This window comes from Lonchura striata, chromosome 33 (assembly GCF_050655825.1).
Source record: "Lonchura striata isolate lonStrDom1 chromosome 33, ASM5065582v1, whole genome shotgun sequence".
Lineage (NCBI taxonomy): Eukaryota > Metazoa > Chordata > Aves > Passeriformes > Estrildidae > Lonchura > Lonchura striata.
The window spans coordinates 6,646,717-6,672,161 of NC_140735.1; the positions used below are offsets into that span (position 1 = coordinate 6,646,717).

Sequence of the window (25,445 nt, forward strand, 5' to 3'; positions counted from 1 at the left end):
GAATCCCCCAAAATTCCCCCCAAAAAATCAGAATCCCCCAAAATCCCCTCTCAGCCAATCAATACCCCCCAAAACCCCCCAAAATTCCCCTCCAACCAATCAGAACCCCCGAAACCCCCCCCAAACTCCCCTCTCAACATATCGCGACCCCCCAAAATCCCCTCTCAGCCAATCAATACCCCCCAAACCCCCCCCAAAATTCCCCTCCAACCTATCAGAATCCCGCAAAATCCCCTCCCAGCCAATCGTGACCCCCCAAAATCCCCTCTCAGCCAATCAGAATCCCCCAAAATCCCCTCTCAGCCAATCACGACCCCCCAAAATCCCCTCTCAGCCAATCACGATCCCCCAAAATCCGTCAAAATCCCCTCTCAGCCAATCACGACCCCCCAAAATCCGTCAAAATCCCCTCCCAGCCAATCACGACCCCCCAAAATCCGTCAAAATCCCCTCCCAGCCAATCACGACCCCCCAAAATCCCCTCTCAGACAATCACGACCCCCCAAAATCCCCTCTCAGCCAATCGTGACCCCCCAAAATCCCCCCAAAATCCCCTCAGCCAATCAGGACCCCCCAAAATTCCCTCCCAACCAATCAGTACCCCCCAAAACCCCCCAAAATCCCCTCTCAGCCAATCAATACCCCCCAAAACCCCCCAAAATCCCCTCTCAGCCAATCGTGACCCCCCAAAATCCCCTCTCAGCCAATCACGACCCCCCAAAATCCCCCCAAAATCCCCTCTCAGGCAATCACGACCCCCCAAAATCCCCCAAATTCCCCTCCAACCAATCAATACTCCCCAAAATCCCCCCAAAATCCCCTCTCAGCCAATCGTGACCCCCCAAAATTCCCCCCCAACCAATCAGTACCCCCCAAAACCCCCCAAAATCCCCTCCAACCAATCAATACTCCCCAAAAACCCCCAAAATCCCCTCCCAGCCAATCGTGACCCCCCAAAATCCCCTCTCAGGCAATCACGACCCCCCAAAATCCCCCAAATTCCCCTCCAACCAATCAATACCCCCCAAAACCCCCCAAAATCCCCTCTCAGCCAATCGCGACCCCCCAAAACCCCCCAAAATCCCCTCTCAGCCAATCGTGACCCCCCAAAATCCCCTCTCAGCCAATCAGGACCCCCCAAAATCCCCTCTCAGCCAATCAATACCCCCCAAAACCCCCCAAAATCCCCTCTCAGCCAATCAATACCCCCCAAAACCCCCCAAAATCCCCTCTCAGCCAATCAATACCCCCCAAACCCCCCCCTCCTCCCCCCCAAACCCCTCCCCCCTCCCTCCCCGCCCCTCCCCCACCCCCTCCACCCCTCCCCTCCCCCCCCCCGCAGCCCCGCCCGGATTAAGCCGCGTCCCCCCCACGCCCCAATGAAAAATTTTGGGGAGTGGGGGGGGGGAGGGGAGGGGAGGGGAGGGGCCGGCGGGGTGGGGGTGGGGGAGGGGCGTGTCCCCCCCCTCGGGGACAGCGGGGACGGCGCGGGGACAGCGGGGACAGCGCGGGGACGGCGGGGACAGCGGAGGCGACAGCGGCCGGCCAGGAAGGAGCGGGGCCGGCCCCACCCCCCCCGGCCCCCCCGAGGGGCGGCGACCAGGTTTGGGGGGGGGGAGGGGCGTGGGGGGGAGGGGGGACCAGTAGGGACCAGTAGGGACCAGTAGGGACCAGTAGGGACCAGTCCCCTGTGTTATCTTGTCCCAGTTTGGCCCAGTTCCCCGGTGTCACCCTGTCCCAGTATGGACCAGTTTGGCCCAGTTTCACTGTCCTGGATTGGCCCAGTTCCCTGGTGTGACCCTGTCCCAGTTTGGACCAGTTTGGCCCAGTTTCACTGTCCCAGTTTGGCCCAGTTCCCTGGTGTGACCCTGTCCCAGTATGGACCAGTTTGGCCCAGTTTCACTGTCCCAGTTTGGCCCAGTTCCCTGGTGTGACCCTGTCCCAGTATGGACCAGTTTGGCCCAGTTTCACCGTCCCGGTTTGGCCCAGTTCCCTGGTGTGACCCTGTCCCAGTATGGACCAGTTTGGCCCAGTTCCCTGGTGTGACCCTGTCCCAGTATGGACCAGTTTGGCCCAGTTTCACTGTCCTGGATTGGCCCAGTTCCCTGGTGTCACCCTATCCCAGTTTGGACCAGTTTGGCCCAGTTTCACCGTCCCGGTTTGGCCCAGTTCCCTGGTGTGACCCTGTCCCAGTATGGACCAGTCCCCGGTGTCACCCTATCCCAGTTTGGCCCAGTTTGTCCTGGTGTCACCCTGTCCCAGTTTGGACCAGTTTGGCCCAGTTTCACTGTCCCGGTTTGGCCCAGTTCCCTGGTGTGACCCTGTCCCAGTATGGACCAGTTTGTCCCAGTCCCTCGTGTTACCCTGTCCCAGTTTGGACCAGTTTGTCCCAGTCCCCGGTGTCACCCTGTCCCAGTATGGACCAGTCCCCAGTGTCACCCTATCCCAGTTTGGCCCAGTTTCACTGTCCCAGTTTGGCCCAGTTCCCTGGTGTGACCCTGTCCCAGTATGGACCAGTTTGTCCCAGTTCCCCAGTGTCACCCTGTCCCAGTTTGGCCCAGTTCCCCGGTGTCACCCTGTCCCAGTATGGACCAGTTTGTCCCAGTTCCCCGGTGTCACCCTGTCCCAGTTTGGCCCAGTTTGTCCCAGTTTCCCAGTGTCACCCTGTCCCAGTTTGGCCCAGTTCCCCGGTGTCACCCTGTCCCAGTTTGGACCAGTTTGGCCCAGTTCTGCTGTCCCAGTTTGGCCCAGTCCCACTGTCCCAGTTTGTCCCAGTTTGTCCCAGTTCCCCGGTGTCACCCTGTCCCAGTATGGACCAGTTTGGCCCAGTTCCACTGTCCCAGTTTGACCCCACCCCAGTTTCTCCCAGTTTATCTCAGTCCATCCCAGTTTCTCCCAGTTTGGCCCAGTCCAGTGTCCTCCTCTCCCAGTTTGGCCCAGTTTGACCCCAGTTCCCGGGTTCTTCCTGTCCCAGTTTGGCCCAGTCCATCCCAGTCCATCCCAGTCCCTCCCAGTTCATCCCAGTTCATCCCAGTCCATGCCAGTTCATCCCAGTCCATCCCAGTCCATCCCAGTCCATCCCAGTTCCATCCCAGTTTGTCCCAGTCCATCCCAGTCCATCCCAGTTTGTCCCAGTTTGTCCCAGTTTGTCCCAGTCCATCCCTGGTTCCAGTTCCCACGGGAAAGGGGCGGAGCCAAATCCTGGAGGGCGGGGCCAGGCCCAAACTGGGAATCCAAACTGGGAATGGGACCCAAACTGGGAATCCAAACTGGGAACGGGATCCCAAACTGGGAATCCAAACTGGGAATGGGATCCCAAACTGGGAATCCAAACTGGGAACGGGATCCCAAACTGGGAATCCAAACTGGGAATGGGATCCCAAACTGGGAATCCAAACTGGGAACGAGACCCCAAACTGGGATCCCAAACTGGGAACCCAAACTGGGAACGAGACCCCAAACTGGGATCCCAAACTGGGATCCCAAACTGGGAACGGGACCCAAACTGGGAATCCAAACTGGGATCCCAAACTGGGAATGGGTCCCCAAACTGGGACCCAAATCCCAAACTGGGAACCCAAACTGGGAATGGGACCCAAACTGGGAACCCAAACTGGGAATGGGACCCAAACTGGGAACCCAAACTGGGAGCCCAAACTGGGAATGGGACCCAAACTGGGAACCCAAACTGGGAATGGGACCCAAACTGGGAACCCAAACTGGGAATGGGACCCAAACTGGGAATCCAAACTGGGAATGGGACCCAAACTGGGAACCCAAACTGGGAATGGGACCCAAACTGGGAATCCAAACTGGGAACGGGACCCAAACTGGGAACCCAAACTGGGAATGGGACCCAAACTGGGAATCCAAACTGGGAACGGGACCCAAACTGGGAACCCAAACTGGGACCCGAATCGCAAACTGGGACCCGAATCCCAAACTGGGAACCCAAACTGGGACTCAAATCCCAAACTGGGACCCGAATCCCAAACTGGGATCCCAAACTGGGATCCCGAATCCCAAACTGGGATCCCAAACTGGGACCCAAATCCCAAACTGGGAACCCAAACTGGGACCCAAATCCCAAACTGGGATCCCAAACTGGGACCCGAATCCCAAACTGGGACCCAAATCCCAAACTGGGAACCCAAACTGGGAACCCAAAGTGGGACCCCAAATCCCAAACTGGGATCCCAAACTGGGACCCAAATCCCAAACTGGGCCCCGAACTGGGACCCCAAACTGGGACCCCAAACTGGGCCCCAAATCCCAAACTGGAATCCCAAACTGGGACCCCGAATCCCAAACTGGAATCCCAAACTGGGACCCCGAATCCCAAACTGGGATCCCAAACTGGGACCCGAATCCCAAACTGGGACCTGAATCCCAAACTGGGACCCCAAACTGGGACCCCAAATCCCAAACTGGGACCCCAAATCCCAAACTGGGAACCCAAACTGGGCCCCGAATCCCAAACTGGGATCCCAAACTGGGCCCGCCCCTTTCCCATCAGCCCCCGCGGGGTCCCCGGAGGTCACCGAGCCCCGGCCGGGGTGGGGGAGGGGCGGGGCGGGCCCCGCTAATTAGCGCCGCTAATTAAGGCCAATTAACGCCCTCGTTAATGAGCCCCAACGGGCTGGGCCCGATGACGTCACCGTTGCGAAAGGGCCCAGGCGGGGCGGGGGGGGAGGGGAACGGGGGGGGACCTGAAATGACCCAAAATGTCCAAAAATGACCCAAAATGGCCCAAAATGGCCCCAAAATGGCCCCAAAATGGCTCAAAATGGACCAAAATGGCCCAAAATGGCCCCAAATTGTCCCAAAATGTCCAAAAATGTCCCAAAGTGTCCCAAAATTTCCCAAAATGTCCCCAAAGTGTCCCAAAAATGGACCAAAATGTCCCAAAATGGCTCAAAATGGACCAAAATGGCTCAAAATGGCCCAAAATGGCCCAAAAATGTTCCAAAATGGCCCAAAATGGCACAAAATGGCCCAAAATGGCCCAAAATGGCCCAAAATGTCCCCAAAATCTCCCAAAATGGCCCAAAATGGCCCCAAAATGGCCCAAAATAGCACAAAATGGCCCAAAATGTCCCAAAATGTCCCAAAAATGTTCCAAATGTCCCAAAATTATCCCAAAATTATCCTAAACTACCCAAAATGATCCTAATTACTCAAAACTACCCCAAATGCCCCAAAATGCCCCAAAATTATCCTAAAATGGCCCCAAAACAATCCTAAACTGCCCAAAATTACCCAAAATTAAACAAAATAACCCAAAACGACTCAAAATGACCCAAAAATGTCCCAAAATTACCCCAAATGTCCCCAAAATGACCCAAAATGTCCCAAAATTCCCACAAATGGTCCCAAAATGCCCCAAATGGTCCCAAAAATGTCCCAAAATGTCCCAAAAATGTCCCAAAATTGTCCCCAAAATTCCCCCAAATGATCCCAAAAATGTCCCAAAATTGTCCCCAAAATTCCCCCAAATGATCCCAAAATGTCCCGAAATGACCCCAAATTTTTTCGGCTCCGGCCCCGTAGCGACGATGAGGCGGCGCCCCCTGGTGGCGAGGCTGGCGCTGGTTCTGCTGGCAGGTGAGGAGAGGTGGGACATGGACATGGACAGGTGGGACATGGACATGGACAGGTGGGACAGGTGGGACATGGACAGGTGGGACATGGACATGGACAGGTGGGACATGGACATGGACAGGTGGGACATGGACATGGACATGGACATGGACAGGTGGGACATGGACATGGACATGGACATGGACATGGACAGGTGGGACATGGACATGGACAGGTGGGACATGGACAGGTGGGACATGGACATGGACATGGACAGGTGGGACATGGACATGGACAGGTGGGACAGGTGGGACATGGACAGGTGGGACATGGACATGGACATGGACATGGACAGGTGGGACAGGTGGGACATGGACATGGACATGGACATGGACATGGACATGGACATGGACAGGTGGGACAGGTGGGACATGGACATGGACATGGACATGGACAGGTGGGACATGGACATGGACATGGACATGGACAGGTGGGACATGGACATGGACATGGACAGGTGGGACATGGACATGGACAGGTGGGACATGGACATGGACATGGACATGGACAGGTGGGACATGGACATGGACATGGACATGGACAGGTGGGACAGGTGGGACATGGACATGGACATGGACAGGTGGGACATGGACATGGACAGGTGGGACAGGTGGGACATGGACAGGTGGGACATGGACATGGACATGGACATGGACATGGAGGACATGGACATGGACAGGTGGGACATGGACATGGACAGGTGGGACAGGTGGGACATGGACAGGTGGGACATGGACATGGACATGGACATGGACATGGACATGGACAGGTGGGACATGGACATGGACAGGTGGGACAGGTGGGACATGGACAGGTGGGACATGGACATGGACATGGACATGGACATGGACAGGTGGGACAGGGACAGGTGGGACATGGACATGGACATGGACAGGTGGGACATGGACATGGACAGGTGGGACATGGACATGGACATGGACATGGACATGGACAGGTGGGACAGGGACAGGTGGGACATGGACATGGACAGGTGGGACATGGACAGGTGGGACATGGACATGGACATGGACATGGACAGGTGGGACATGGACATGGACATGGACATGGACAGGTGGGACATGGACAGGTGGGACATGGACATGGACATGGACATGGACATGGACAGGTGGGACATGGACAGGTGGGACATGGACATGGACATGGACATGGACATGGACATGGACATGGACAGGTGGGACATGGACAGGTGGGACATGGACATGGACAGGTGGGACAGGTGGGTCATGGACAGGTGGGACATGGACAGGTGGGACATGGACAGGTGGCACATGGACATGGACAGGTGGGACAGGTGGGACATGGACATGAACAGGTGGGACATGGACATGGACAGGTGGGACATGGACAGGTGACACAGGTGACACTGACAGGTCTCTCTTCCCCCCACAGTGGCGCAGGTGACACGCGTGACCGGTGACACGCGTGTGGTGGGCGGCCACGCCTGCGTCCCGCACTCGCAGCCCTGGCAGGTGGCCGTGCTGGACATGTACAAACTCTACTGCGGCGGCGTCCTGGTGGCCCCGCGCTGGGTGGTGACAGCGGCGCACTGCACCACACCTGGGTGAGGAGACACCTGGGCACACCTGGGGACACCTGGGGACACCTGGGGACACCTGGGGGCACCTGGGGACACCTGGAATCCATAAAACATCATTTTGGGACGAAAAAAACAAATTTTGGGGCCAAAAAATGGTGGAGAACTGGGATTTAGGGTCACCTGAAGGTCTTGAGATGTTGGGTGGAGCCACTCTGGGGGCACCTGGGGACCCCTGGGGGAACCTGGGTCTGTAAAACGTCGTTCTGGGGCAAAGAAACCAAATTTTGGGGCCAAAAATTGGGGTTTGGGGCCAAAAATGGTGCTTGAGGTCACTTGAAGGTCTTGAGATGTTGGGTGGAGCCACTCTGGGGACACCTGGGGACAGCTGGGCACTGCTGTGGGCACCTGGGGACACCTGGGGGTACCTGGGGACACCTGGGGGCACCTGAGATGTCCTTGAGGTGTTCCTCAGATGTTCCCCAGGTGTTCCTCACCTGTACCACCTGTCCCGTCCTCTCCATGTTCCTGAGATGTTCCTGAGATGTTCCTCAGACATTCCTGAGATGTTCCTCAGATGTTCCCCAGGTGTTCCTCAGACGTCCCTCACCTGTCCTGTCCCCTCCATGTCCCTGAGATGTCCCTGAGATGTTCCTGAGATGTCCCTCAGATGTTCCTCACCTGTTCCTCACCTGTCCCTCACCTGTCCCACCTGTCCCATCCCCTCCATGTTCCTGCGATGTTCCTGAGATGTTCCTGAGATGTTCCTCAGATGTTCCTCAGACGTTCCTGAGATGTTCCTCAGACGTTCCTCAGACCTTTCTCACTTTTCCAATGCCCTCCATGTCCCTGAGATGTTCCTCAGACGTTCCTGAGATGTTCCTCAGATGTTCCTCACGTGTCCCTCACCCGTCCCACCTGTCCCACCCCCGCAGGGTGACCATGGTGGCCCTGGGCAAGCACCGGCTGTCCACACCTGTCCCTGTCCCTGTCCCCCATGTCCCCGAGATGTTCCTGAGATGTTCCTGAGATGTTCCTCAGACGTTCCTCAGATGTTCCTCACTTTTCCCATGCCCTCCATGTCCCTGAGACGTTCCTCAGATGTTCCTCACCTGTCCCATCCCCTCCATATCCCTGAGATGTTCCTGAGATGTTCCCGAGATGTTCCTCACGTGTCCCTCACCCGTCCCACGTGTCCCACCCCGCAGGGTGACCACGGTGGCCCTGGGCAAGCACCGGCTGTACGCGCGCGAGGCGGGCGAGCAGCGCCGCATGGTGGCCCGCATGGTGGCCCACCCGGGCTACGACCCCTCCACCAAGGACAACGACATCATGCTGCTGAAGCTCCTGGCCCCCGCCGCCATCTCCGAGCGCGTCCGGCCCGTCCCGGTGGCCTCGTGTCTCCCCCGGCCCGGCACCGCCTGCGTCACCTCGGGCTGGGGGGCCACCACCTCTCCCGAGGGTAAGGTGGCATCTGAGGGGGGTTCGGGCCGGGCGCCGCGCGGTCGTCTGGGGCGTCGCGTGGTCATCTCGTGGTCATCTCGTGGTCTTCTGGGGCTTCTCGTGGCCATCTCGTGGTCATTTGGATCTCCTCATGGTCATCTCGTGGTCTTCTGGGGCTTCTCGTGGCCATCTCGTGGTCATTTGGATCTCCTCATGGTCATCTCGTGGTCATCTCGTGGTCTTCTGGGGCTTCTCGTGGCCATCTCGTGGTCATTTGGATCTCCTCATGGTCATCTCATGGTCTTCTGGGGCTTCTCGTGGCCATCTCATGGTCATCTGCACCACCTAAAGGTCATTTGGGTCTCCTCGTGGTCATCTTGTGGTCATTTGGATCTCCTCGTGGCCATCTTGTGGTCCTCTGGGGCTTCTCGTGGTCCTTTGGGTCTCCTCGTGGTCACCTGGACCACCTAAAGGTCACCTGGGTCTCCTCGTGGTCATCTCGTGGTCCTCTGGGGCTTCTCGTGGTCATTTGGGTCTCCTCGTGGTCATCTTGGGGTCATCTGGGGCTTCTCGTGGTCATCTCATGGTCATCTAGGGAACCTTGTGGGCATCTCGTGGTCCTCTGGGTCTTCTCGTGGTCATCTCGGGGTCATCTGGGGCTTCTCGTGGTCATCTCATGGTCACTTTGGACCCCTGGTGGTCACTCAGGAGGTCACCCTGGTGGTCAGTCACATGGTCACTTTGGACCTGTCATGGACACTTTGGATCCCTGGGGGTCACTCAGGGTCACTCAGGGTCACTCAGTGGTCAGTGGTCACTCAGGGTCACTCAGTGGTCAGTGGTCACTGTGGTCACTCAGTGGTCAGTGGTCACTGTGGTCACTCAGTGGTCACTCAGTGGTCACTCAGTGGTCACTCATTGGTCACTCAGTGGTCAGTGGTCACTCAGTGGTCAGTGGTCACTCAGTGGTCACTCAGTGGTCACTCATTGGTCACTCAGTGGTCACTCAGTGGTCACTCAGTGGTCAGTGGTCACTCAGTGGTCAGTGGTCACTCAGTGGTCACTCGGTGGTCACTCAGTGGTCAGTGGTCACTCAGTGGTCACTCAGTGGTCACTCAGTGGTCACTCAGTGGTCAGTGGTCACTGTGGTCACTCAGTGGTCACTCATTGGTCACTCAGTGGTCAGTGGTCACTCAGTGGTCAGTGGTCACTCAGTGGTCACTCAGTGGTCACTCGGTGGTCACTCGGTGGTCAGTGGTCACTCAGTGGTCACTGTGGTCACTTGGTGGTCAGTGGTCACTTGGTGGTCACTCGGTGGTCAGTGGTCACTCAGTGGTCACTCGGTGGTCACTCGGTGGTCAGTGGTCACTCAGTGGTCACTCAGTGGTCACTCGGTGGTCACTCAGTGGTCACTCAGTGGTCACTCAGTGGTCACTCGCCCCGCAGTGACCTACCCCGAGGTCCTGCAGTGCGTCAACGTCTCTCATGGTCACTGGGGTCACTCAGTGGTCACTCGGTGGTCAGTGGTCACTCGGTGGTCAGTGGTCACTCAGTGGTCACTCAGTGGTCACTCAGTGGTCACTCGCCCTGCAGTGACCTACCCCGAGGTCCTGCAGTGCGTCAACGTCTCTCATGGTCACTGGGGTCACTCATTGGTCACTCAGTGGTCACTCAGTGGTCACTCAGTGGTCAGTGGTCACTCAGTGGTCAGTGGTCACTCAGTGGTCACTCATTGGTCACTCAGTGGTCAGTGGTCACTCAGTGGTCACTCAGTGGTCACTCAGTGGTCACTCAGTGGTCACTCTGGTCACTCGCCCCGCAGTGACCTACCCCGAGGTCCTGCAGTGCGTCAACGTCTCGCTCTTCTCGCCGGCCGAGTGTCGCCGCTTCTACCCCGGCTCCATCACCGACAACATGATCTGCGCCGGACACCTGGCGGGCGGGCGGGACTCCTGCCAGGTACGGACACACCTGGGACACCTGGGGACAGCTGGGGACACCTGGGGACAGCTGGGACACACCTGGGACACCTGGGGACAGCTGGGGACACCTGGGACACCTGGGACAGCTGGGACACACCTGGGACACACCTGGGACACACCTGGGACACCTGGGACACCTGGGACACACCTGGGACACACCTGGGACACACCTGGGGACACCGGGGACACCTGGGACACACCTGGGACAGCTGGGACACACCTGGGACACCTGGGACACACCTGGGACAGCTGGGACACCTGGGAGAGCTGGGGACACCTGGGGACAGCTGGGACACACCTGGGGACAGCTGGGACACCTGGCGGGCGGGCGGGACTCCTGCCAGGTACGGACACCTGGGGACACCTGGGGACAGCTGGGACAGCTGGGGACAGCTGGGACACACCTGGGACACCTGGGACAGCTGGGACACACCTGGGACACACCTGGGACAGCTGGGACACCTGGGACACACCTGGGACACACCTGGGACACACCTGGGACACACCTGGTGGGCGGGCGGGACTCCTGCCAGGTACAGACACACCTGGGACACCTGGGACACACCTGGGAGAGATGGGATACCTGGGACAGCTGGGGACACCTGGGACACACCTGGGGACACCGGGGACACCCGGGGACACCTGGGACACACCTGGGACACACCGGGGACACACCTGGGACACACCTGGGACACCTGGGAGAGCTGGGACACACCTGGGACAACTGGGGACAGCTGGGACAGCTGGGGACAGCTGGGGACACCTGGGATCCGTAAAACGTCGTTTCGGGGCGAAAAAACGACGTTCTGGGTCCAAAAAATGCTGGGGAACTGGGATTTGGGGTCACCTGAAGGTCTTGAGATGTTGGGTGGAGCCACTCGGGGTACACCTGGGCACACCTGGGCACACCTGGGGACACCTGGGGACACCTGGGGGCACCTGGGATCTATAAAATGTCATTTCGGGGTGAAAAAACCAAATTTTGGGGCCAAAAAATGGGGTTTGGGGGCCAAAAATGGTGCTTGAGGTCACCTGAAGGTCTTGAGATGTTGGGTGGAGCCACTCTGGGGACACCTGGGGACAGCTGGGACACACGGGGGACACCTGGGGACACCTGGGACACCTGGGGACACCCGGGGGCACCTGGGATCCGTAAAACGTCGTTTCGGGGTGAAAAAACGATATTCTGGGTCCAAAAAATGGTGGGGAACTGGGATTTGGGGTCACCTGAAGGTCTCGAGATGTTCAGTGGAGGCATCTTGGGGTCATCTGGGGTCACCTGGGACACCCGGGGACACCTGGGGGCACGTGGGGTCACCTGGGGACACACCTGGGGACACCTGGGATCCGTAAAACGTCATTCTGGGGAGAAAAAAACAACGTTCTGGCTCCAAAAAATGGTGGGGAACTGGGATTTGGGGTCACCTGAAGGTCTGGAGATGTTGGGTGGGGGCACCTGGGGACACCTGGGAGGGGTCACCAAGAGTTTGGCCAACCCAAGGGGTCACCCAACCCAACGAGATCCACCAAGACTTTGCCCAACCCAATGAGATCCATCAAGGGCTCACCCAACCCAACGAGATCCACCAAGAGTTTGACCAATCCAAGGAGTCACCCAACCCATTGAGATCCACCAAGGGCTCACCCAATTCATCAAAGTCACCCAACCCAAAGAGGTCCATTAAGGGCTCACCAGACCCAATGAGGTCCAACAAGAGCTTGCCCAACTCAAGAGTTTGAGCAACCCAAGGGGTCATCCAACCCAAGGGGTCACCAAGCCAATGAGGTCCATTAAGGGGTCATCAAACCCAGTGAGATCCACCAAGAGTTTGCCCAACCCAAGGGCTCACCCAACCCATGGGGTCACCCAACCCAATGAGATCCACCAAGGAGTCACCCAATCCATCAAGGTCACCCAACCCAAGGAGATCCACCAAGGAGTCACCCAATCCATCAAGGTCACCCAACCTGAGGAGATCCACCAAGGGTTTTCCCAACCCAAGGGGTCACCAAACCCAGTGAGATCCATCAAGGGCTCACCCAACCCAAGGAGATCAACCAAGAGTTTGACCAACCCAAGGGCTCACCAAACCCAATGAGATCCATCAAGAGTTTGACCAACCCAAGGGCTCACCCAACCCAACAATGTCTATCAAGGTCTCACCCAACCCAATGAGATCCACCAAGAGTTTGACCAACCCAAGAGTTTGCCCAACCCAACGAGGTCCATCAAGGGCTCACCCAACCCAATGAGATCCACCAAGAGTTTGCCCAACCCAAGAGTTTGACCAACCCAAGGGCTCACCAAACCCAATGAGATCCATCAAGGTCTCACCCAACCCAATGAGATCCAGCAAGAGTTTGCCCAATCCAAGGGCTCACCCAACCCAAGGGGTCACCAAACCCAGTGAGGTCCTCCAAGGGTTTGACCAACCCAAGAGTTTGGCCAACCCAAAGGGTCACCAAACCCAATGAGATCCATCAAGGGTTTGACCAACCCAAGAGTTTGACCAACCCAAGGGGTCACCCAACCCAATGAGATCCACCAAGAGTTTGCCAAACCCAAGGAGATCCACCAAGAGTTTTCCCAACGCGAGGTTGTCCCCCGGCCGGTGGTGACCTTGGGCCACCTTCTCCTCAGGGTGACTCGGGCGGGCCGCTGGTGTGCGGGGGCACCTTGCAGGGCATCGTCTCGTGGGGTGACCTCCAGGGCTGAGGGACCTTCTGGGTTCCACCAAGCCCTCGTTATGATCCTTGGTTGGACCTCCTTGGGTTGGGTGATCTTTTGGGGTCCATCAAGGGTTTGACCAACCCAAGAGTTTGGCCAACCCAAGGGCTCACCAAAGCCAAGGAGATCCACCCAGAGTTTACCCAACCCAAGGGTTCACCCAACCCAACAATGTCCATCAAGGTCTCACCCAACCCAATGAGATCCACCAAGAGTTTGCCCAACACAAGAGTTTGACCAACCCAAGGGCTCACCAAACCCAATGAGATCCATCAAGGTCTCACCAAACCCAGTGAGATCCATCAAGGGTTTGACCAACCCAAGGGGTCACCAAACCAATGAGATCCATCAAGGTCTCACCCAACCCAAGGAGATCCACCAAGAGTTTGCCCAACCCAAGGAGATCCACCAAGGGTTTTCCCAACCCGAGGTTGTCCCCCGGCCGGTGGTGACCTTGGGCCACCTTCTCCTCAGGGTGACTCGGGCGGGCCGCTGGTGTGCGGGGGCACCTTGCAGGGCATCGTCTCGTGGGGCATGGAGCGCTGCGGGCAGCCGCGGCGCCCGGGCGTCTACACCAAGGTGTGCCGCTACGCCCGCTGGATCCAGGAGACCATGGAGGACACCTGAGGCCACCCCACCCCACCCACCCAGCCAGCCAATAAAGACGTGCCGGGAACGCGGCTCCGCCTGAACTTCCTGCGGGCAAAGGGCGGGGGGAAATTCGGGGGATTTTGGGGAAATTTGGGGAAATTTGGGGAAATTTGTGGGGTTTGGGGGATTTGGGGGGATTTGGGGGATTTTGGGGAAATTTGGGGGGATTTTGGGGGGAATTTGGGGAAATTTGGTGAAATTTGGGGGGAAATTTGAGGGATTTTGGGGGGAATTTGAGGGGATTTCGAGAAAATTTTTGGGAAATTTTGAGGGGATTTTGGGTGAAATTTGAGGGGATTTGGGGTGAAATTTGAGGGGATTTCGAGAAAATTTTTGGTAAAATTTGAGGGGATTTGGGGTGAAATTTGAGGGATTTGGGGTGAAATATGAGGGGATTTTGAGAAAATTTTTGGGAAAATTTGAGGGGATTTTGGGTGAAATTTGAGGAGATTTGGAGAAAATTTTGGGGAAAATTTGAGGGATTTTGGGTGAAATTTGAGGAGATTTGGAGAAAATTTTGGGGAAAATTTGAGGGATTTTGGGTGAAATTTGAGGGGATTTGGAGAAAATTTTGGGGAAAATTTGAGGGATTTTGGGTGAAATTTGAGGGGATTTGGAGAAAATTTTGGGGAAAATTTGAGGGATTTTGGGTGAAATTTGAGGGGATTTGGAGAAAATTTTGGGGAAAATTTGAGGGATTTTGGGTGAAATTTGAGGGGATTTGGAGAAAATTTTGGGGAAAATTTGAGGGGATTTTGGGTGAAATTTGAGGGGATTTGGAGAAAATTTTGGGGAAAATTTGAGGGATTTTGGGTGAAATTTGAGGGATTTTGGGTGAAATTTGAGGGGATTTGGGGTGAAATTTGAGGGGATTTTGGGTGAAATTTGAGGGGATTTTGGGTGAAATTTGAGAGAATTTGGGGTGAAATTTGAGGGGATTTTGGGTGAAATTTGAGGGATTTTGGGTGAAATTTGAGAGGATTTGGGGTGAAATTTGAGGGGATTTTGGGTGAAATTTGAGGGGATTTTGGGTGAAATTTGAGGGGATTTGGGGTGAAATTTGAGGGATTTTGGGTGAAATTTGAGGGATTTGGGGTGAAATTTTAAGGGATTTTGAGAAAATTTTTGGGAAAATTTGAGGGGATTTTGGGTGAAATTTGAGGGATTTTGGGTGAAATTTGAGGGGATTTGGGGAAAATTTTTGGGAAAATTTGAGGGGATTTTGGGTGAAATTTGAGGGATTTTGGGTGAAATTTGAGAGGATTTGGGGTGAAATTTGAGGGGATTTTGGGTGAAATTTGAGGGATTTTGGGTGAAATTTGAGGAGATTTGGGGTGAAATTTGAGGGGATTTGGAGAAAATTTTTGGGAAAATTTGAGGGGATTTTGGGGGAATTTTGGGGGATTTTTGGTGAAAATTGGGATTTTGGGGGAGAATTTAGCAGAATTTAGGGGAAAATTTGAGGAGATTTCGAGGGAATTTTGGGGAAAATTTGAGGGGATTTTGGGAAAATTTCGAGGGAATTTTGGGAGAAATTCAGGAAGCAATTGGAGTGGATTTTGGGGGGAATTTGAGGGAAATTTGGAGGGAATTTGACGGGATTTGGGGAGATTTTCAGGGAATTTTTGGGGCAATTTGGAGGGAATTTGAGGGGATTTTAGGGAGATTCTGAGGGAATTTTGGGGAGATTCACAAAGAATTTGGTGGAATTTTGGTGGAATTTGAAACCATTTGAGGGGATTTTGGGGGGAATTTGAGGGATTTTTGGGGAAAATTTGAGCAGATTTTGGGTGAAATTTGAGGGGATTTGGGGAAAATTTTGAGGGAATTTTGGGGAAAATTGGAGGGATTTTGGGGGAGAATTTAGCCAAATTTATGGGAAAATTGGAGGGGATTTCGAGGAAATTTTGGGGGGGAATTTGAGGGGATTTTGGGGAGATTTTCCGGGAATTTTGGGGGGTTTTGGGGATACTTGAGTGGATTTTGGGGGAATTTGGGGGGGATTTGAGGGAATTTTGGGGAAATCGGGGTGAACTGGGAGCACTGGGAGATACTGGGAGGGTGAATTCCCGGGAATTTCGGGGTTAACTTTGGGGAATCTTTGGGACTTTTGGAAATTTTGGGGAATTTGGGGAACATTTGGGGTTAATTTTCGGGAATCTTTGGGGCTTTTGGGAATTTGGGGAATTCCGGGTGAATTTTGGGGTGAATTCCCGGGAATTCGGGCGTTAAATTTGGCGAATTTGGGGAATATTGGGAATTTTGGTGTCAGTTTCTGGGAATTTAAGGGTTAAATTTGGGCAATCTTTGGGAATTTTGAGGAATTTTGGGAATTCCGGGTGAATTTTGGGGTGAATTCCCGGGAATTTCGGGGGTTAACTTCGGCGAATTTTGGGGAATTTTGGGAATTCCTCCCCCCCCCCCACCTCCGCCCCCCCCCCGCATTCCGCGCGCGCTCCCGCCCGCGGCTCAGCCAATCAGAGCGCGGCGAGGGGGCGTGGCCAGCGCGGGGGGCGGGGCCTCAGGCCACGCCCCCTCCCCTATAAAAGGGGGGCCGGGCCCCGCCCCCCCCCCAGACGGGACCGAGCGGGGATGGGGGAGGGGCTGGGCTGGGTGAGAGGGGCGGATTTGGGGGGAATTCGGGGGATTTGGGGAAAATTGGGGGATTTTGGGGGGATTTGGGGGATTTTGGGGGATTTTGGGGGGATTTTGGGAAAATTGGGGGGATTTTGGGGGATTTTCAGGGATTTTGGGGGGATTTTGGGGAAATTTTGGGCGAATTTTGGAAAATTGGGGGGAATTTGGGGGATTTTGGGGGAATTTTGGAAAATTGGGGGGAATTTGAGGGAATTTTGGGGGATTTTGGGGGAATTTGGGGGATTTGGGGAGAATTGGGGGATTTTGGGGGAATTTGGGGGGATTTTGGGGGGATTTGGGGGAAATTTGGGGGGATTTTGGGCGGATTTTGGGCGAATTTTGGAAAATTGGGGGGATTTGGGGGGGATTTTGGGGATTTTGGGGGAATTTGGGGGGATTTTGGGAAAATTGGGGGGATTTTGGGGAGATTTGGGCGATTTTGGGGGGATTTTCGGGGATTTTGGGGGGATTTTGGGGGGATTTTGGGCGAATTTTGGAAAATTGGGGGGATTTTGGGGGAATTTTGGAAAATTGGGGGGATTTTGGGGGGATTTTGGGGGATTTGCGGGGAATTTGGGGGATTTGGGGAAAATTGGGGGATTTGGGGGGATTTTGGGGAGGTTTGGGGGAAATTTTGAGGGAATTTTGGGGGAATTTTGGAAAATTAGGGGGATTTTGGGGGGATTTGGGGGAAATTTGGGGGAATTTTGGGCGAATTTTGGAAAATTGGGGGGATTTGGGGGGGATTTTGGGGATTTTGGGGGAATTTGGGGGAATTTTGGAAAATTGGGGGGGTTGGGGGGATTTAGAGGGATTTTTTTTGGGATTTTGGGGATTTTGGGGGAATTTGGGGGAATTTTGGAAAATTAGGGGGATTTGGGGGGGATTGGGGGATCTTTGGGGTGATTTTTGGGAGATTTGGGGGATTTGGGGGAGATTTGGGGGATTTTGGGGGGATTTTCGGGGGATTTTCGGGGATTTGCGGGGAATTTGGGGGATTTGGGGAAAATTGGGGGATTTTGGGGGAATTTGGGGGGATTTTGGGGAGATTTGGGGAAAATTTTGAGGGAATTTTGGGGGAATTTTGGAAAATTAGGGGGATTTTGGGGGGATTGGGGGGAAATTTGGGGGAATTTTGGGCGAATTTTGGAAAATTGGGGGGATTTGGGGGGGATTTTGGGGATTTTGGGGAAATTTTGGGCGAATTTTGGAAAATTGGGGGGAATTTGGGGATTTTGGGGGAATTTTGGAAAATTGGGGGGAATTTGAGGGAATTTTGGGGTATTTGCGGGGAATTTGGGGGATTTGGGGAGAATTGGGGGATTTTGGGGGAATTTGGGGGGATTTTGGGGGGATTTGGGGGAAATTTGGGGGGATTTTGGGCGGATTTTGGGCGAATTTTGGAAAATTGGGGGGATTTGGGGAGATTTGGGGGATTTTGGCGGGATTTTCGGGGGATTTTCGGGGATTTTGGGGGGATTTTGGGGGAATTTTGGAAAATTGGAGGGATTTTGGGGGGAATTTGAGGGAATTTTGGAAGATTTGCGGGGAATTTGGGGGATTTGGGGAAAATTGGGGGATTTTGGGGGAAATTTGGGGGGAATTTTGGGGGAATTTTGGAAAATTAGGGGGATTTTGGGGGGATTGGGGGATCTTTGGGGTGATTTTGGGGAGATTTGGGGGATTTTGGGGGAATTTGGGGGAATTTGGAAAAATTGGGGGATTTGGGGTGGGACTTTGGGGGGATTGGGGGATTTTGGAGGATTTTGAAAGGATTTGGGGGGATTTTGGGGGATTTGGAGGCAATTTGTGGGAATTTTGGGAAATTTGGAAAATTGGGGGGATTTTGGGGGATTTTGGGGGGATTTTGGGGGATTTTGGGGGGATTTTGGGGGAATTTGGGAAAATTGGGGTGATTTGGGGAGGAATTTGGGAAAATTGGGGGAATTTGGGGGGATTTTGGTGTGATTTTGGGGAGGTTGGGGGGGATTTGGGGAGTCCCGAGGGAATTTGGGGGGATTGAGGAGATTTTGGGGGATTTTAAAGGGATTTGGGGGAGAAATTTGGGGGAATTTACGAAAATTGGGGGGATTTGGGGAGAAATTTTGGGGAATTTTGGAAAATTGGGTGGATTTTGGGAGGATTTTGGTGTGATTTGGGGAGTCCCGAGGGAATTTTGGGGGAATTTTGGAAATTTGCGGTGATTTGGGGGTTGTGAAGGAATTTGGGGGAAATTTTGGGGAGATTTTGGGGGGCTTAGAGGGATTTTGGGGAAATTTTGCAGGAATTTTGGAAAATTGGGGGAATTTGAGGGGATTTTGGGGAGATTTTTGGGGGTCCCGAGGGAATTTGGGGGGATTTCGGGGGAATTTTGGGGGTTTGGGGGGTTTTGGAGGGATTTTGGGGAATTTCGGAAAATTGTGGAGATTTGGAGGGATTGGTAGAAATTTGGGGAGATTTTGGGGGAATTTTGGGAGATATGGGGAGTCCCGAGAAAATTTGGGGGGATTTGAGGGGATTTTGGGAGAATTTTGGGGGGATTTGGGAAAACTGGGGGGATTTGGGGTGGATTTGAGGGAATTTTGGGGGTTTTGGGGAGGATTTGGTTGGGGTTTTGGGGGGTCCCGAGGGAAATTTTGGGGAATTTGGGATATTTTGGGGAGATTTTTGGAGGATTGGGCGGATTTGGGGAATTTTGGGGGATTTGGGGATTTTGGGAGGGAATTTTGGGGGAATTTTGGGGGATTCGGGGATTTTGGGGCATTTTTGGGGGGGATTTGGAGGAATTTTGGGACAATTTTGGAGAAATTGGGGCGAAATGTTTTTGGGTTTGACCTCTGACCTTTGACCCCTACCCGGACAGGCGGTGCTGGCGCTGGCGGCCATCGGGAGCTGGGGTCAGTCAGGGGTCAGGGGTCACGCCGGGGTCAGGGGTCACTCAGGGGTCACTCATTAGTCACTAATTGGTCACTCAGGGGTCACTCAGGGGTCACTCATTGGTCACTCAGGGGTCACTCAGGGTCACTCAGGGGTCAGGGGTCACTCAGGGGTCACTCAGGGTCACTCAGGGGTCTCTCAGGGGTCTCTCAGGGTCACTCAGGGGTCACTCATTGGTCACTCATTGGTCACTCAGGGTCACTCAGGGTCACTCACGGGTCACTCATTGGTCACTCAGGGGTCACTCAGGGTCACTCAGGGGTCAGGGGTCACTCAGGGGTCACTCATTGGTCACTCATTGGTCACTCAGGGTCACTCAGGGTCACTCACGGGTCACTCATTGGTCACTCATTGGTCACTCAGGGTCACTCAGGGGTCACTCAGGGGTCACTCATTGGTCACTCATTGGTCACTCAGGGTCACTCAGGGTCACTCACGGGTCACTCATTGGTCACTCAGGGGTCACTCAGGGTCACTCAGGGGTCAGGGGTCACTCAGGGGTCACTCACTGGCCACTCATTGGTCACTCAGGGTCACTCAGGGTCACTCACGGGTCACTCAGGGTCACTCAGTGGTCACTCATTGATCACTCATTGATCACTCAGTGGTCAGAGGTCACTCATTGGTCACTCAGGGGTCACTCAGGGGTCACTCAGGGGTCACTCAGGGGTCACTCGGTGGTCACTCAGAGGTCACTCAGGGGTCACTCAGGGTCACTCATTGGTCACTCAGGGTCACTCAGGGTCACTCAGGGGTCACTCAGGGTCACTCATTGGTCACTCATTGGTCACTCAGTGGTCAGAGGTCACTCATTGGTCACTCAGGGGTCACTCAGGGGTCACGCCTCACTCCCTGCTCTCCCATTGGTCCCTCCCCGCCAGGCTCCGCCCCCCCGGCGCCGGCCCCGCCCTTCCTGGAGGAGCCGGCCAATGGCAGCGCGGTGCTGGGCGAGGGGGCGGAGCTTCGCTGCCGGGTCCGGGTGGGCGTGGCCGTGCAGTGGGCGAGGGCGGGGCTCCTGCTCGGGGCCCCGCCCACCCGCGCCCACCCTCGCTACCGATTGGCCGGAGACCCCGAGAAAGGTGGGCGGGGCTAAAGGGGGCGGGCATGTGGTGGGCGTGTCCAGGGTGGGCGTGGCCTGTGCTGGGCGTGTCCCTGGTGGGTGTGGCCTGTTATGGGTGGGCGTGGCCTGTGTTGGGCGTGTCCCTGGTGGGTGTGGCCTGTTATGGGTGGGCGTGGCCTGTGTTGGGCGTGTCCCTGGTGGGTGTGGCCTGTTATGGGTGGGCGTGGCCTGTTCTGGGCGTGTCCCTGGTGGGTGTGGCCTGTTATGGGTGGGCGTGGCCTGTGTTGGGCGTGTCCCTGGTGGGTGTGGCCTGTTATGGGTGGGCGTGGCCTGTTCTGGGCGTGTCCCTGGTGGGTGTGGTCTGTTATGGGTGGGCGTGGCCTGTTCTGGGCGTGTCCCTGGTGGGTGTGGCCTGTTCTGGGTGGGCGTGGCCTGTCCCTGGTGTGTCACTGGTGGGCGTGGCCTGTGTTGGGTGGGCGTGGCATCTTATAGGCATGTCCTGAGTGGGCGTGGCCTGCCTTTGGTGGGCGTGGCCTGAGTTGGGTGGGCGTGGCCTCTTTATGGGTGTGTCCATGAGTGGGCGTGTCCTTTTCCCGGGTGGGCGTGGCCTGCCCCTGGCGTGTTCCCGGTGGGCGTGGTCTGTCCCGGGTGAGCGTGGCCTGTGATTCGTGTGTTGTGGTGGGCGTGGCCTGTACTGGGCGTGTCCCCAGTGGGTGTGGCCTGTCCCGGGTGGGCGTGGCCTGTGTTTGATGAGCGTGGCCTCTGATTGGTGTGTCCTGGTGGGCGTGGCATGTGATTGGCGTGTCCTGGTGGGCGTGGCCTGTCCCGGGTGGGCGAGGCCTGTGTTTGATGAGCGTGGCCTGTGATTGGTGTGTCCCGGTGTGCGTGGCCTGTGTTTGATGAGCGTGGCCTGTGATTGGTGTGTCCCGGTGTGCGTGGCCTCTGTTTGATGAGCGTGGCCTGTGATTGGTGTGTCCCTGGTGGGCGTGGCCTGTGTTTGATGAGCGTGGCCTGTGATTGGTGTGTCCCTGGTGGGCGTGGCCTGTGTTTGATGAGCGTGGCCTGTGAATGGTGTGTCCCTGGTGGGCGTGGCCTGTGATTGGTGTGTTCCGGTGGGCGTGGCCTGTTCCGGGTGGGCGTGGCCTGTGTTTGATGAGCGTGGCATGTGATTGGCGTGTCCCCGGTGGGCGTAGCCTATCCCGGGTGGGCGTGGCCTGTGTTTGATGGGCGTGGCCTGTGATTGGTGTGTCCCGGTGGGCGTGGCCTATACTCGGCGTGTCCCCTGTGGGTGTGGCCTGTCCCTGGTGGGCGTGGCCTGTGATTGGCGTGTCCTGGTGGGCGTGGCCTGTCCAGGGTGGGCGTGGCCTGTGTTAGATGGGCGTGGCCTGTGATTGGCGTGTCTTGGTGGGCGTGGCCTATACTGGGCGTGTCTCCGATGGGCGTGGCCTATGGTTGGTGTCTCCCTGGTGGGCGTGGCCTGACCCGCTTGGGCGTGGCCTGTGTTTGATGAGCGTGGCCTGTGATTGGTGTGTCCCGGCGGGCGTGGCCTGTGATTTGTGTGTCCCGGTGGGCGTGGCCTATATTGGACGTGTTCCCGGTGGGCGTGGCCTGTCCCGGGTGGGCGTGGCCTGTGTTTGATGAGCGTGGCCTGTGATTGGTGTGTCCCGGTGGGCGTGGCCTGTGATTGGCGTGTCCCGGGTGGGCGTGGCCCGTCCCGGGTGGGCGTGGCCTGTGTTTGATGAGCTTGGCCTGTGATTGGTGTGTCCCGGTGGGCGTGGCCTGTGATTGGTGTCTCCCGGTGGGCGTGGCCTGTGATTGGTGTGTCCCGGGTGGGCGTGGCTTGTCCCGGGTGGGCGTGGCCTGAGTTTGATGAGCGTGGCCTGTGATTGGTGTGTCCCGGGTGGGCGTGGCCTGTGATTGGCGTGTCCCGGGTGGGCGTGGCCCGTCCCGGGTGGGCGTGTCCCCCCGGTGGGCGTGTCCTGACGCGGGGGGCGTGGCCAGGCGAGCACCACCTGCGGATCCGCCCGGTGGCGCTGGAGGACGACGGCGCCTTCAGCTGCCAGGCCGGGCAGGGCAACGGCACCCGCGGCTCCCGGCCCGCCCTGCTCAGCGTGCTGGGTGAACTGGGAGCACTGGGTTGTACTGGGAGCGGGCTGGGAGGGGGAACAGGGGATTTGGGGTTGCTGGGTTATACTGGGAGGGACTGGGGAGAACTGGTTTATACTGGGAGGGAACTGGGAGGCGGCTGGGGGGGACTGGGGGGGAGGGGAAAGGGGATTTGGGGTTACTGGGTTATACTGGGAGGGAACTGGGAGGGACTGGGAGGGGATTGGGGGGACTGGGAGGGACTGGGAGGAAACTGGGAGGAACTGGGAGGGAACTGGGAGGGAACTGGGAGGGACTGGGAGGGAACTGGGAGGGACTGGGAGGGAACTGGGAGGGAACTGGGAGGAACTGGGAGGGAACTGGGGGAAACTGGGAGGGACTGGGAGGGATTGGGGGGGACTGGGAGGGACTGGGAGGGAACTGGGAGGAACTGGGAGGGACTGGGAGGAACTGGGGGAAACTGGGAGGGACTGGGAGGGATTGGGGGGGACTGGGAGGGACTGGGAGGGAACTGGGAGGGAACTGGGAGGGAACTGGGAGGGACTGGGATAAACTGGGAGGGATTGGGGAGACTGGGAGGGACTGGGAGGGAACTGGGAGGGACTGGGAGTGACCTGGTTTATACTGGGAGGGACTGGGAGGGGATTGGGGGGTCTGGGAGGAACTGGGAGGGAACTGGAGGGGATTGGGGGGGACTGGGATGAACGGGGACAAACTGGGAGGGGATTGGGAGGAACTGGGAGGGACTGGGATGGACTGGGAGGGGAATTGGGGGGAAACTGGGAGGCATAAAAAGGGGATTTGGGGTTACTGGTTTATACTGGGAGGGGACTGGGATTATCCCCCAACATCCCCCCAAAGTTGCTGCAGGACCACCCAGTCCCTCCCAGTATAAACCAGTAACCCCCAGTTCCCTCCCAGTGCCTCCCAGTTCCCTCCCAGTGCCTCCCAGTCCCTCCCAGTATAAACCAGTAACTCCCAGTCCCTCCCAGTCCCTCCCAGTTCCCTCCCAGTTCCCTCCCAGTTCCCTCCCAGTCCCTCCCAGTCCCTCCCAGTATAAACCAGTAACCCCCAGTCCCTCCCAGTTCCCTCCCAGTTCCCTCCCAGTGCCTCCCAGTCCCTCCCAGTCCAAACCAGTAACCCCCAGTCCCTCCCAGTCCCTCCCAGTTCCCCCCGGCTGGAGCTGCTGGAGGGGGCGGAGCTTCCGCTGGTGGGCGGGGCCGAGGTGCGCGTGCGCTGCCACGCCCACGACGCGCGCCCCGCCCCCACCCTGGAGCTGCGCCTGGGTGAGGATTGGGGCAAAACCGGGGAGATTTGGGCAAATTCGGGGAATTATTTGGGAAATTTCGGGGAAATTTTGGGCGATTTCGGGGAAATTTGGGCGATTTCGGGGAAATTTTGGGCGATTTCGGGGAAATTTGGGCAATTTTGGGGAAATTTGGGCAATTTCGGGGAAATTTTGGGCGATTTCGGGGAAATTTTGGGCGATTTCGGGGAAATTTGGGCAATTTCGGGGAAATTTTGGGCGATTTCGGGGAAATTTGGGCAATTTCGGGGAAATTTTGGGCGATTTTGGGGAAATTTGGGCGATTTTGGAGCGATTTTTTGGGTGATTTTTTGGGGCATTTTGGGACATTTTCATTGATTTTGAGGGTATTTTGGGAGAATTTTGGGGCTTTTTTTTCATTTTGGGGTGATTTTGCAACAATTTCGGGTATTTTGGGCAATTTTGGGGCATTTTGGGAAATTCGGGACGATTTTGAGGCATTTCAGGTGATTTTGGGGTAATTTGGGGCAGTTTTGGGCAATTATGGGGCTTTTTGGGTGATTTTGGCCAATTTGGGGTGATTTTGGCCGATTTTGGGAGATTTTTGGGGATTTTGGGTGATCTTGGCTGATTTTAGAATAATTTTGGTTGATTTTGGCCGATTTAGGCCAATTTTGGGTGATTTTGACTGATTTTGGGGTGATTTTGGGAGATTTTGGGTGATTTTGGACAATTTTAGGCGATTTGGAGTGATATTGGCTGATTTTGGGTGATTTTTTGGCCGATTTTGGCCAATTTTGGCCAATTTTGGCCGATTTTGGCCAATTTAGGATGATTTTTTGCCGATTTCAGGTGATTTTGGTGTTTTGGGGTGATTTTGGCTGATTTTGGGGTGATTTGGGGTGATTTTGGCCAATTTTGGGGTGATTTTGGCCGATTTTGGCCGATTTTGGGGCGATTTTGGGTAATTTTGACCGATTTTGGCGATTTTCGGCCCCCAGGGCAGGAGCCCCTCCCCGACGTCTCCTCCCGGGTGTTCGAGGGGTCCCACCCCAAACTCAGCTCCAGCGAGGCCACGGCCAGGTGAGACCAGTACAGACCAGTACGGACCAGTATAAACCAGTACAGACCAGTATGGACCAGTATAAACCAGGACGGACCAGCATAAATCAGTATAAACCAGTACAGACCAGTATAAACCAGTATGGACCAGTATAAACCAGTATGGACCAGTATGGACCAGTATAAACCAGCATAAACCAGTCTATCCCAGTATAAACCAGTGTAGACCAGTAGGGATGATTATGAACCAGTATAAACCAGTATGGACCAGTATAGACCAGTGTAAACCAGTATGGACTAGTAGGAACCGTTATGAACCAGTATGGATCAGTATAAACCAATATAGACCAGTATAAACTGGTAGGGACTGGTATGGA

General features: G+C 55.9%; 2 protein-coding genes across 3 annotated transcripts in view; both read left to right on the plus strand.

Annotated features, from left to right (window-relative positions):
• Window positions 1-1,447: 1,447 nt before the first annotated feature.
• Window positions 1,448-14,024, plus strand: KLK14 (kallikrein related peptidase 14). 2 transcript variants are annotated; one of them, XM_085564427.1, is made up of 6 exons: window positions 1,448-1,603; window positions 5,551-5,604; window positions 7,051-7,222; window positions 8,404-8,657; window positions 10,461-10,597; window positions 13,262-13,351. In XM_085564427.1, exons 2-6 carry the CDS (start codon window positions 5,556-5,558, stop codon window positions 13,334-13,336), a joined length of 687 nt encoding a protein of 228 aa, XP_085420553.1. In that variant the 5' UTR covers window positions 1,448-1,603; window positions 5,551-5,555; the 3' UTR covers window positions 13,337-13,351. The 2 variants fall into 2 exon arrangements, with proteins under 2 accessions (XP_085420553.1, XP_085420552.1); XM_085564426.1 differs by lacking the exon at window positions 13,262-13,351 and adding an exon at window positions 13,823-14,024 and having other exon boundaries at window positions 1,451-1,603.
• Window positions 14,025-19,454: 5,430 nt separating this feature from the next.
• NPHS1 (NPHS1 adhesion molecule, nephrin) overlaps window positions 19,455-25,445 on the plus strand; it is a 36,230-nt gene continuing 30,239 nt past the window's right edge. Inside the window, exons 1-5 of the mRNA XM_085564527.1 lie at window positions 19,455-19,464; window positions 20,455-20,652; window positions 22,635-22,744; window positions 23,923-24,025; window positions 25,008-25,089. Of these exons, the coding sequence (XP_085420653.1) occupies window positions 19,455-19,464; window positions 20,455-20,652; window positions 22,635-22,744; window positions 23,923-24,025; window positions 25,008-25,089 (503 nt within the window). The remainder of the gene's footprint in view (window positions 19,465-20,454; window positions 20,653-22,634; window positions 22,745-23,922; window positions 24,026-25,007; window positions 25,090-25,445) is intronic.